The sequence below is a fragment of the Globicephala melas genome, chromosome 21, assembly GCF_963455315.2.
Source record: "Globicephala melas chromosome 21, mGloMel1.2, whole genome shotgun sequence".
NCBI classification, from domain to species: domain Eukaryota; kingdom Metazoa; phylum Chordata; class Mammalia; order Artiodactyla; family Delphinidae; genus Globicephala; species Globicephala melas.
Window position 1 is genome coordinate 12,352,706 of NC_083334.1, and position 13,590 is coordinate 12,366,295.

The following is a 13,590-nucleotide window of genomic DNA, read 5'->3' on the forward strand; positions in this document are numbered from 1 at the left end:
AAAATTAAACTTTGGCCACAGGTCTTTGAGCCTCCACCCCCATTAGTCAGGGGACAAAGAAGAGTACATGGTGACACCCCCAAATGCCAGTATTTTACATTTTAAAATATCTGATCATACTGGCAGTTTTTCTTGTCTCCCCACTTACATTTATTTGTTCCTCTTATAAAGCAAAAATTATACTTTTTGACCAGCCTTCTTTCACTAAAAGTAGAGTGACCGTATGTCCCTGTTGGACCAGGAGGGTTCTGGTCAAGCGTTTTGTCCTAGTGTAATTAATAGCATCCTTTTTACTTGAAAAAAATGTCCTCGTTGAATAATAAATAACATGGTAACTAATGAAAGCTACTGCAAATGGTTATTAGGTTATAGTTAACCCTCTCTGTTTGAAATAGAAGTCTCATAGCACCTTTAAAGTATCAAATGAATAATAATAGGAAGACTAAAGATTATTACCCAGAAGACTAATTACTTAAATTTTGAAATATTGAAGGAAAGTTGGAAAAAAATCTCTCCAATGCACTTAGTAGTAATTATTAATCTCATCTGTGTATTTTTATTCTATATTAAAGTCAAAATGTTATTAGTAATTATTAAATATCACATAAAAGTCCTATAATTTGCTGGGAGTTAAAGTAGTTATTCTTAAATAGAGTCAGGAATTTAAATATCTTTTTAAAAATTATTGTAATTTGATAGAACAGGAACCTACTGGAGCTTTGCTTATTTTTTCATATATGATTTTAATTGTTCATGTATAACATTTCTTTGAAGCACAGGAAGTGACGTGTTGAAAAAAGATTTCTCCTTTAAAATCCATCTGTGTTATCGTGTGGTTTTTCACTGGCTTGGGAAGCAGCTCTGTGGTGACCTGCAAACAGAATTGAGAAAAGAAAACTTTCAAGATTGATTAGTCTGAAGGAGGTGTGTGGATTTAAGTCTAAGTCTCATGCACCGTCTGAGTATAAACCAACCGAGGGAGTCATGTGAGTCATCCAAAGAAATCTGTCTTCTCTTCCACATGCACGTATATTCATAAAAACTTATTAATAACTTAGAAATTGGGGGACTATTCTAGCAATATAAAGATTTCTGTGAACTTCATTCGGAGTACCCAAAAGCAATTAACATATAACCCTAAATTTAGTAACTACCCCCATCCATCATTACGGGGGCAGCAGGGTAGGGCAGGAAAAATCCTGGACTGGGAATCTCAAGAGAGGAATTCTGGTTTTTCAACCTCTGTATGACTTGGGGCAAATCACTTACTGCCTTTGAGCCTTCATTTTTTTCATCTTTAATTATGATAACAAATGTTACCTTGCTGACCTCAGACCTTACGAGACTCAATAAACTGTAAGGTCCTAGGCAAACATAATGCATTATTTATTATTCCTTAGCTACTAGTGGATCTGAGGGAAAACAAAGTAGGTATAATATTCCTTTATGACCCTGAAACCACTTTATAAATCCATGGGCATTTGTTGGGCTTCTGCGAGGAACACAACCCTGCAGAGGGCCAAACATCAACATATCCTGGCACCTGCTTCTAGAGAACCTACTTTTAAAAGGCACGAGGCTTCAAAAGATGAACGAAGTGAAGTCTTCCCTGGCCTCTCCATCTTAAATCAAAAACCTTCATCTTAGCCTTCCTCCCCGGCGTTATTTTCCTCCACTCCACTCATTGCTATTTCATATTCTGTATAATTTACTAATTTGTTTACTGTTATCTCCCCCCATGAGCATGGAGACTCCTTAATCACAGATGGTTTTGTTCTTATTGCTATTTTGTTTTTAAACTTTGAATCCCAGAATTTGTAGCCGTCTTCAGCACATAGCAAGTGCTCAATGAACATCTGTTCAATGAACAAAACAGTCTTTGGTCTCAAGGAACCGGAAAGCCGGGGAAGCAGGGGACATCTCTGTACGGTACCGCATTCTATTACAGCATTGTAAGCACCATCATGGAAGCGCACAGATTGCTGTATAGATGGGACCAGGACTCCCAACTCTGCAGGAGAGGGGGTGGGAGGCAAAGAGAGGGAGAAGATGGAAAGTTTGTCAGAGCACTGACTGCAATTTGAATCTTGAAGGATGAATGAGAGTTTTCCAGGAGGACAAGGTGGTGATAGACATCTTAGGCAAACAGGGCAGCTTCCAAGAAGGTCTGGAGATGGAAATTGACATTGCTGAGGAACAGTGAGAACTCGTATTTATATTGATCTTTTAAGGAAAAAGTACAAAAGAAACGAAGGCTTACAGGTTGATGCCGCGTGTCACTCGGGGACGTGTGAGGGTCCGCGAGGTGGAGGCCATTTCTGTGTGGCCCTGTGTGTGCCGTGTTTTACTGTTAGGTGTTACTCCTCATAACTGTTTATCTGTGCTCAGTGAGTGGATTTACAGATCACATGATCTTCATGATTTTGTCATGAGATGAGGAAGAATCGTGAAATATCTTCTACCTCACAAAAGTCTACTGGTTCTCTCATGGCAAAATACTTCAAGGAATTGTTCAGTGTGAAGATAAGGTATTCTTCTTCATAAAATGATGAGAGTTACAATTTTGCTGACCTTTTCTGATCACGCCGAGGCTGAGACCAGTCAGTACAATCGGAGGAACCCACTGATACTGTGATTTTAGCTGGTCTTCTGTGGTTAGTCAATTATGAGCTGGACGAAGTTCACGGAGACACCACGTTCAGTTGTGCTGAAATCTCGGTGGTCCAGGAGAACCTGTGTTGCCTCTGAAGGTTGGCAGGAGAAGCAAAGTCGCTCACTGTCGTCTACGCAGGGCAAGTCGGAGAATGGAAAGATTTACTTAATGAATCGTCGCAACTGTCAGTCATGTCAGTCAGGCAAGTAAATTTCTCCTTTTTTCCCCTCAACCTGTGAAGAGGTGCGGTGATTCCAATGGACCCTTGTGTCATTCTGAAGCTTGTTGGCTTTCAGTGAGAAAGTCCACTATTCATCTCTTAGGGTTTGAGAAAAATATGAGGTCTTTCTAGAGGAAGCTTGCTCTCTGTGAGAGTGTGCCTAGTGACTCCTGGCTTTGTAAATGCTGACATTCCGGTGCTCCCTTTAATTCCCTGAAGCTTATGAGTGTAACTGCAGGTCCGTCAAATGAACAAATATAGCTGCAACACGTGCTAATTTGCCAAGACAGGTTTCTAGTATGAGGTAGATTGAAAGAGGCCACTGGATGTCGAGGCTGCATAGGGAGGGCGTGGTGAAATGGGCTCCTTTAGTTGACTGAACAACTTGTTTAAAACTCTTATCCTTTTACTGAGAATACTTTAACCATTCTGAAGAGAGACGCGAAACCCTGACAGAAGAGCCTCATGGGTATTTTCTCAAAGAAGAGGGCAGTGGATATTCCTATATATGTGGCATATGCAGAAAAAAACAGATCCCGAGGTTTACCTCAGGTAACAAAGTTTGTTGAACAGAAGTCAGGGGCTTCATCATCAGTGTCGAAATCTTGTATCAGAAAAGATGGTTAAATATTTGTATGATTTCCAGCTGCATTCACATGTGAACGGAGGCTTCTCCGTGCAAGTTAACATAAGGCTGAAACGCATAATTGTCTTATTATTGTGCAGTCTGATTTTTGCCTTAAACTATTTAATATTGATGACTGATTACAAATTGCTTATTATCAAGTTTCAGTTTTGAACGGATAAACTTATTTTGAAGTATGTATTTAAGCAAATAAATTAGATATTTGATTACATATTTTTAATATTCAAATTTTACAACAGTCTTAACTTCACTGAATTTTTTAGGTTACCCTTTCTGTATCTTAGGCACATGACACTGGCTTTCTGTGTCTGGCCTCCCTCTCCTTCCCCAGTGCCTTGACTCAGGCCTTCAGGATATAGGAAGGCAGTAGAAACACAAGAATTTGGGGACGGATTGAGTGTAGTGATAGGCATGGGGTGGATGGGAGGAGAGCAGTGAGAGACAGGAAGCAGTTGAGGATGCATCCCAGGTCCTCGCTTTGGGAGACCGAATGGCTGGGAGTGCCGTTCGCCACATCCAGAAATGTATTCCAAGAAGCCAGAGGTTGGGAGCATGCGGATGAAGATGGTTAATTGTGTGTAATGAGAAGCTTGAGTTTGATTGTCCATGGAGTATCTGGGGAAGATATTCACTTGGCAGTAGGAAATAAGGATTCGGAGATCAGGAGGGAGGTCTGATGGAAAGTTTTTGGAAATCAATCACTTCTAGGGGTTAAAACAGAGCAGTGGATGTTGTTGAGCTCAGCTGGTGAGACTGAAGGTAGAGAAGGGTGATTGGGGACGGAATCCAGGGAACACCCGTGTTTAATGGGTGGAGGTGGACTTGAGAGGTGAGAGGAGAGCCAATGGAGAGAGACAGTAAGACAAAGGAGAGAAACATTTTAAGAGGAGAGAGTAGACAATAGCGCCAAGCAAGAAGCCAGATAAGGGCAAAATTTGTCAATGGATTGGGTAATGGAGAGATTGCCAGTTATATTAGCAAGAAGAAAAATGTGTGTATGTATAATATTTTGGAACTATTTAACAGTGGAAAGAAAGTATGAGAATAAGGACAAAAATCAGTAGCATAAATCATAAATACTTCAAATCTCAAGAAAGGGGAGGATCCAGAATTAAAATGATTTCCCAGCGTCTATGTGTGGAATCAGTCCATAAACATTGGAGATACCCGTGACGCTGTCTCCTCTGTTTGCCCTCCACTGCCCTGTCTGTCCTACACTCCCCAGCCTCTCACAGATCAACTGTGTAGGTCGGCAGGTTTGAACCTGGCAATGTTCCCTGTTCACTGTTCTCCATTCCTTCTGTTAGAAATCAGATTCTGACTAGCATCCTCTCAATTGTGCTATGGCAGTCTCCTCCTAACTGGTTTTCTAGCTCAAGTCTTTAAGTTTTCCAGGTTATCCTCCACTCTACGGCTGGGTTAATTTTTTTTAAACAGTATCATTGAGGTATAATTGTATATCACAAAATCCAACCATTTTTAAGTGTGCTATGTGTTTTTATAAATTTATACAATTGTGTAGCCATCACCACAATTCAGTTTTGACAACATTCTCGTCACCTTGGAAAGTTCCCTCAAGCTTGCAGCCAATTCCCACTGGATTCAAATGTCAAGTCCAAACCCAGCTATGTCTCTCCTTTGCTCAGGATTCAACGCGCCCCTTTCCCTTTTTACTTATGCACAGACTAATTGGCCTGAAATCCCAAACACTCCACCAACTGTCCCAATATACCCTTCCAGCTTAGTGGCTCACGAGTCCCTGACATTTTCGTGCCTTTCAGACAAACAAGACTATTTAGGGTTCCCTCCATCGATTTCTGACCATTGTGACTTTGCTCAGGCTCCTTTCTCCAGCTGGTAGAAATGGAGTATTAAAATGGAGTGTTTGTTAATATAAATTTTAAAGAGCAAAAATTTTGGTGTCTCTAAACTTAAAAAAGTCTTTTAAAAAATTTCTCTAGATCTTGACAAATTCAAATGCACCCTTGAAAGAATCATCTTCCAGTTATATTTGGGTGGAACCTGACGCTGCCAGTTTACTTTTGAGCTTGTTTTATATTCTCGGTCTACCTGATATCAGCCCTTTTTTTATGTGCCCCCCGTGTGTGCAGGTGAAAGGACCAGCTCACAGCAGCTTGTCTTCCACGCTGTCCACACAAAGCCACTTACTGACTGTGCCTTTGCGTCTTGGACTCTATTCTTTTTTATCTTTTAAATTGCATAAAATATACATAACATTTACTACTTTAATTCTTTCTGTACAGTTCAGTGGCCTTAACGTTGTTGTGCAACTGTCACCACCATCCAACTCCAGAACTTTATCACCGTCCCAAACTGAAACGCGATCCCCATTAAACCCTAACTCCCCCCTCCCCTTCCCCCAGGCCCTGACAACCGTGATTGTACTGTCTCTGAATTTGACTACTCTAAGCACCTCGTCTAAGAGGCATCATACAGTATTTGTTCTTTTGTGTCTAGCCGATTTAGCATAATACCTTCAAGATTCATCCATGTTGTAGCGTGTGTCAGAATTTCCTCACACTTGCTCTTTCCATTTGTTGACGGACACAGGTTGTTTCTACCTTCTCTGGACTCTGTTCTCGACCCTGGGTAACTGCTCCAGCTTGAGCAGGGTGTGCTGGGCACCACTGAATGCTGCAGCTCTTGGAAACACGCTAGCTGTGCCTGGGTGTTTTCTTCTTTCTTTTTCCTAAACCCAGTTTGTGGATGCTGTGTATTTCAGCTATTTAACCCAGTAGCATCCACGGTATGGTATCACTGTTACTTGCTGGCCCCCACTGGAATTCAGCTTGTTTTGTTATTTGGTGCAAAGCAGGATGCATAGGTGAACAAAAGGATCTAGAAAGGATTCAGGTTTTTTAAGTGCCCCCCGCTTAGTGATCAAGCGTAACAATAAACTTGGCTATTATTTCCTTGATGCCTTCTGCTTGCCAGCAGTGAAATGGAACATTTATATATTTACCTCTGATCTTCACTTTGAGAGCTTATCACCATGACAGTTGAAACAGTGGAACTCAAAGATGAACTTTTCCCAGGCCCCCAGCAATGACGTGAATGCCTGCTCTCCTTGGCGTCACCACACCGACCTGCCCTCTATTACTCTGACTTCGCTTAGTCTGGCCTGGAGATGGATGTCATCATCCTGGCAGCCTACTCCAGCCTCTCCAGCCTCCCAAACGCTCGAGGCCCCTCTTGAGTTACTTCTCCTTGGTGAGTTCCTCCATCCCCAAATAATTGCTTTCTTTGGGAGTAGAATTCATTGACCACCATTATTCATTATAGCCCTGTCGGCAGTGGGTTATAGGTGATGATGTACCTGAGTGGAGAGACTAAGGGAAATTCAGCTTAGATTTTGATAGGGATGCAAAGACCAATATATACACTGTCTCATCATACTTACGACTTCTCCGAAACATGTTTTACGCCATGGATTTATCACCTCCCACCACCTGTCTAGATCTGTTTACCTAAATGTGTTCCAGCAACAGGTGGTCCTATGATTAGAGCTTGAAGAGCGGTTGTTGTTGTTGTTGTTGTTTTCTTGGTGGATTTACAGGTGCGTTTGCACATGAAAGGCTCTGAGAAGTCCAGCAGGCCTGTTGTAACTTTAGCACATCTTCTGAATTTATAATGGAACCCTCTTTCCAAGTCACATTTGTTAATGTATCTCAGGACAGGGGTTCCCCAGAACACATTATTTATTGGGAGCTGCAGACCTTCATGCCAGCAGCGTGACCACTGCCTTGGCAACCACGCTGGTGGTCCACATACGAAGAGAGCATCTTCTAAGACAATAAATGCTCAAGCTTTCTGATAAAATTATAGCTAGCAGTTTGGAGCCTGGGCAAAGGAGGACAAAGATGTATCTACCAAATACATGGTCAGCTACCTTATTAGCTGCTTTTGAAGGCCCAGGTCATATGAACATGCATATGTACATACATGCAAATATATGAGTGTATATATGCGTCGCATAAGAAATACTCCCAATCTTCCAGCTCGAAAGCCTCTGAAAAAGCCCTCGTCCTTTTGGGACACATTCATTTCCAGATTCCATTTAGCTTCTTAACCCGGGCCACGCAACCGCCCAATTTTAAGGTGTGTATATGTATTTTTTTTGACTAAAAGCACATTTGTCAAATGAAACTGTTAATATCTTTTTCAAATTATGTTTCAGGACGCAGCAGCAAGATAAATGACTATCAGACTCAGAATTTTGATTTTGATTTAACAAATATTTTAATCACAAAGTTTGATGCATATATCACAGACGTACGTAAATACATAAACACCTATTTCCTTTCTGCGGACTTAGCTCTCTTACCATACCAAAGTGGGGCTTTCTGTGCACAGCAAAGATCACTTATATTTAGGTCTTTAATGAATGTTCAGTATACCAGAGATACGAGTTCAAAATATCCAATTTTCCTTGATTAGAGATACAAATGGGAAAATCAAATTTCCTTCAGTTTTTAGGTTCAATGCATTCAGTTTGTAAATGTGGTATTTTAAAAATAATAAAATTAAAACTGTAACTCTCAGGGGCCTTTGAAAAGCATTTGATCAACTCACATTGAAGACTAAAGTCCTTTTACTCAATAATTAGCCCCATTTAGAAACCCAGTTATGGAAAATTTCAAACCAGATTCTTCAGAGTACTTAATCAGGCTTCACTAGTCATCACATCTGGGCCAGTTACTGTGAGCCACTGGACACAGCTATGAACAAAGCAGAACAATGAACTGCAATGAGTAAAACAGAAAACATCCCTTGCCTTCATGGAGCTTACATACTTGTAACTATTAAATTCATTCAACTCTTGTAAATCTAATAAACCAAGGTTTTAAATGAGGAGCGCGTCAAAGTCAAAATTCTTCTACCTTTCAACTTAAAATTACAAGTCTAAAATCAATTACAGTTGACCCTTGAATGACACAGGTTTGAACTACCCATTTCCATTTATACGTGGGTATTTTTCAATAGTAAATACCACATGGTCCATCCGTGGTTGATTGAATCTGAGGAACCGTGGATGGAATGGCTGCTATAAATTATACTTGAATTAACCTGGTTGTTCAAGGGCCAACTGTACACATCTGAATTAGAATCACAAAGCAAATGTGTGTCTAATTAGTGTCTCTATCTGATGTGTAAATACCAAATGTACAAATTATTAAGCCTGATTTAAAAATTACGACTACTGTGAAAGTGATTTGCTGTATCATTTCGCTATTTAATTCTAAACGTTCCTACTAGGAAAAACTGGGATTATACAACTGAGCTTACTTGATGGACAGTTCAAGACTCAGATACTTGATTGTCTCAAGTAGGTTGAGCGATTTGAAACTAGGACTAGGGACCTAGGGGTTGAGTATGACCAGAGTGAATCTTTTCATAGGACAGATGGACACACTGAGTCTGATTTTAACAGTGGCTGTATTAACGGGATTCCACTTTCTTTACATAGCGTTGGTTTCACAGTATGTTGTTTGCTAGATTCAAGTCTTACCTGCATAACTTCTTTTGATGTTGCCACTTAATTTGGATGGATAAATTACTTAACTGTCTCTACCTCTCCTGCTTTCCTATCTGATTCGATTAAGCCAACCCAGCCTGTTTTTACCGCCTGGTTCTTCTGTGTCTGGCTATTTGGCTTTGGCTCCAAGAACATTCTGTTGTGTATGGACAGTGGGTGATATCTCTGCTCTGCAAAGGCCAGCATTCAGAGGCAGCTGAGTGGAGCTGTAGCTCTCCTCCCAGAATATCCATCAACCCACCCCCATTCCTTCAGATGAACAATGAATATTTTCTCAGTTTTAAGTCAAGTGCGATTCAAATTTACAGTCCGGAAAAGTCCTGGATGACCCCTCCCCTAAACAGAATCCCTCTTCTAAGCCCCTTTTATATAGAAATTCTGAAACTATCATTGCTTCTTTGCTTAAAACCCTTCAGTGGCTCACATAATACAATAGAATACAAAACCCTTAACATGGCCTGCAAGTCCTTTCGTGATCCAGCTCTTGGCTTCATCCGTGATCTCATCACACGCCTTCCTCTTATGCTCCAATTCCAGCCACACTGGCCTTCTTTCACTTCTTCCAACAGAAGCCAAGTTTCTTTCCCACCTCAGGGCCTTGGCATGCACTGTTCCCAGTTTCTGAAACATCACTCTCCCTACTCTTTGCTTGGATGACTCCACATACTGTAGGTCTCAGATTAACTGTCATTTTTTCATGGAGGTGATTCTTCTTTGTAGACCTTAACACAATCCATGCATTTATTTGCTTACTACCTAGACCATAAGTTACGTGGGGCCATGTGTGTTGTTCTGTTTGCCCAGCATCCATCACAGCATATACTAGACAGTCAAAAATCATTTGCTAAATGAATAAGTATCACAGTTGTCACAGCAATCACCATTAGCCTTCAGTCGTAACCGTTATAATCATTCATATAACCACTTTTGGCTCATGGGATGTAGGGTAGTTGTTGAATTGGATTGAGATATCTAAATGTCAATATCTCATGCATTCATTAATACAATTATTTTTTATTACCTGTATGGTTCTTTACACATTTAGTCTTCTTTAGCTTCTAAAGCTGGAGGCTTTCTGTTCTTAGCAGTCCTCTTACAGTAAAGAAGACAATTTAGCAAAATGTGCCTTTTGGGAGACTGTCCTTTTCTAACTTTTAAAAAATATCATTGAATATTAGCTAACTGGTTTACGGTAATAAATTTTGTATTAATAAGTAATGAATTTTGATTAGTGTAAATACAAGTTGCTTAGTGATTTTTGTTTGTTTACCCCCGGGTTCCCGGGAGATAGATCAGTTACACTGGCCCCAGGTTACAGAGGGCAGCCCTTAGATATTGAATGGAAGTTCTAGGTTCTATAATGTTTGTTGCTGAAACCTCGCCCCCCTCTGTGTCGTTCTTCGAGAACCTGCGCCCCCGCCCCGCAAAGAATTAAAGCCTTGGAAAAGCACCAAATTGTGCTAAAACTCCTGAATCTTAACCATTTAGAACCCAGTGCGGTTTTTTTTGGGGGGGGGGTTGCAGTATCAACCTGGAAAGATCATAGGTTCATAAAGATTTCATATCCCTGTCTCCGTACCTTGGCACCTGCGAATATGTAGAACAGCATAAAACATGATTTTGAACGTTGCATCGTCACAAATGGAAAAAAGCGCAAAGACGTAAGAAGAATCAGGTTTATTTTTGTTGTTTACAACACCTAAGCGTTGTTGGAAACCCAAACGAGAAGCCAAGCTGACAAAACGGCCGCAGCGCAGCGCGGTCGGGGGTTCTCCGCAATGTGGCCGCGCGCCTTTAACTCGCAGTGACCTCCGCGTCCCGGCCCGGCATCCCGGGCCCGGCGCCTCGGCCGGGGCGGCGCATCGCCCCCTCCTCCCCTCTCGCGCAGCGCGCATTGTTGTCCTTTAGCGATTGGTTGTTGGACCAGAAACAGCGGTGCAGAGCCGAGCCGGGTAGTGGGGCTGTGGACCTGAATGCAGGTTAGCGGGCTGGCAGTGACTGACACCGGGGGCTCGAGGGACAGCGAGGAAGAGCCGGAGACGCCCTCGCTGCGTGGACCAGGTGCCCGGGCGTTTGTGGCTGTCGGCGGAGCTCCGGGTGGCGCCCCCTCCCCCGGATCTAGCTGCCTCCGGGATTGGCGCAGGTGGGCAAGGCAGGGCACTGCAGACTGCCCTGTTCCCACCGAGCGGTTTCTCTCCCTTTCTGCAAGCGGGAGGCGCCATCCTAAAAAGATGTAAATATCCAAGCGCTGACTCCTGGCTGGGGAACCAGCCAAGTCCCAGAGCCGCCGCAGGGTGTTTTACATGAAAATGAGAAGCTTGACAGGATCCGTGCTCTAACTTAAGGCAGCTCGGTGATTAGCATGAGGCTGAGCGGCTTCCCGGCTTCCTGTACTTCAATAGCCATTCTGCGCGCTCGCGACTGAGCAGCGGTGTCGCCGTGCGGGTGGCGATCGGCAGGCTCCGCATCCTTGGCAGCCATGGCTCCCGTCGCCGCCGCGGCCAGTAAGTAGGAGCATGCCTATGTAGGGGGGCACATGCGTGTCGGCGCGCGCGCGCACACACGTACACGCACACACGCACGCACACCACCCTGAGCCTTGGAAGGAGGAAGATCGACGAGGCGCTGCAGTCGCGAGGACTCTTCCTGGATTCGTCAGGGGCCCGCCGCCGCAGCTGCTGACTGCAGAGCCTGCTCGGATCCTGTGTACACGCGCCCCCATCCGAGCCTCTGTAATGAAGACTGCCTCCCGAGGACTGCAGGGGAGGCAGAGCCAGCCCGCGCCCGGGACTGCGGGCCGCGCGGCTGATAGGCCCAGGGGGACACGACTTGGACACTGTCATCCCCACGCCTCGCTCTGAGCCGCTCGGTGCGGAGAGGGTCTGCCGCCGCCCCTCCGGCTTCCCGGGCGCCCGATCCCGGGTCACCCCCGGAGGCCTGGGCTTCCTCATTTGTTTGGGTCTTTTGTGCCGTGGCTCACAGTTGGCTAAGCACTCCTGCGCTGAATCGGGCCATTGTCTGCGCTCCCATTGCTTTCACGCTGCAAGTCTCGGCGCCCTCACCCCGCCCGCCCCCTCCCCGCCTCCTCCTGGCCGGGGAGCCTCCTAACGTGCCTTTCCCCCCAGGAATCTGGAAGCTATAAGCCGGGCGGATTGCAAATGAAGTGTAATGCATTGTGGGACGTGTGTAAAATCGGAGCCTTCGCTGTGGGGGGGTGTGGGGGCGTGGGGAGGGCCGGACCCGCCGCTGGCGGTGTAGACGCCGACGAGGAGGGGCTGGGAAAATGCGCGCAGAGTCCGCCCGGGTCGTGCCCGCCGTAGACGGATGAAGCCGCGCGCTGCGCCCCGGCGCTGAGGCCCCGAGGATCGGGGCAGCGGGTCGCCCTCCCCACCATGAAGAAGACCCGGAGCACAACCTTGCGGCGAGCCTGGCCTAGCTCGGATTTCTCGGACCGGGCCTCGGACCGCATGAGGTCCCGCAGCGAGAAGGACTACCGCCTGCACAAGCGCTTCCCCGCGGCCTTCGCGCCCCAGGCTTCGCGGGGCTACATGACATCAGGTTGGTAACCGCGTCCCTGCCCCCGGCCCGGGGCCACGGGGCGTGCTCCGAGCGCCGCGGCCGGGGTGCTTCCCCGGGAGGACGGGCTGTGATGGATGCGATAAGTTATGGGGAAAGCAGGAAAAAAAAATTAGCTCTCATCCACCATTTTGTACCTCCGCAAGATCCACAGCAGGCCCTCTCAATATGGGGTTGGAGAGCTATTAGTTAGGTGAAATCTGGGAGGGGGACGTGCCGGGCGTTTTGGCTGCACAGATAAATGACCGCCAGCTCGGGCGCCCAGCCTCCTTGAGCTTGTGGAAGAGCCTGCGCCCGCCGTTGCCCGCAGTATCGGGCTTGCTCGCTCCCGCATTGTGGCCAGTTATTATCCTAGTGGGTATTAAACAGCCTTTCTTTTTCAAAAGGGAACAGGTTCCATGCACAGTTCTGGATGGTTTGAGTCAGGGAAGAGGTCTCAGGCTGGTCTGCTTGCACGCAGGGAACTGTGTTGCAGCCCACTGAATGCATTCGGTGGGGTAACGGTGTGTATGCGGATTGAATGCTCACATGATTTTGTGTGGATTTAACATATGTTGCTTTGAATCAGGTTATAAGGAAAGAATGGAGGCTGTGTCATGTATTTGCATGTCAGACAGGAAGGACAAACAAAACGGTAAACGGGAATGAAGGATTTCATCTTAAAACGCATAGAAGCATTTCTGAAGGCGCCAGTTAGTTCCCTTTGGAAATACAGCGGATGGCTTTGCTGTGTGACTTGGAAACCCAGGGATAAAATACTTGAAACGCTGAAGGAGGAAAATCCTGAAACTCTTCTCGTCGTTTTCTCCTTACTTACTGTTGACCACTTGTATGTAATGATGTGTAAGACACCAATTTTGGTTTGTTTTTCATTCTGAATGAATTCATTTTCTTCTAAACAGAATGTCCTGGGAAAACCGAGGTTATATTTGAAAACA

General features: G+C 44.8%; 1 protein-coding gene across 3 annotated transcripts in view; it reads left to right on the forward strand.

Annotated features, from left to right (window-relative positions):
- STOX2 (storkhead box 2) overlaps positions 1-13,590 on the forward strand; it is a 208,201-nt gene that overhangs the window by 88,410 nt on the left and 106,201 nt on the right. Inside the window, exon 1 of one of the 3 annotated variants that reach the window (XM_060291450.2) lies at positions 10,942-12,634. The exons of 1 other annotated variant lie outside the window; for it this stretch is intronic. In XM_060291450.2, the coding sequence (XP_060147433.1) occupies positions 12,469-12,634 (166 nt within the window). In that variant the 5' untranslated portion in view covers positions 10,942-12,468. Of the gene's footprint in view, positions 1-10,941; positions 12,635-13,590 lie in introns of those variants that run through there. One more of the 3 variants, XM_060291448.1, reaches the window with a different exon arrangement.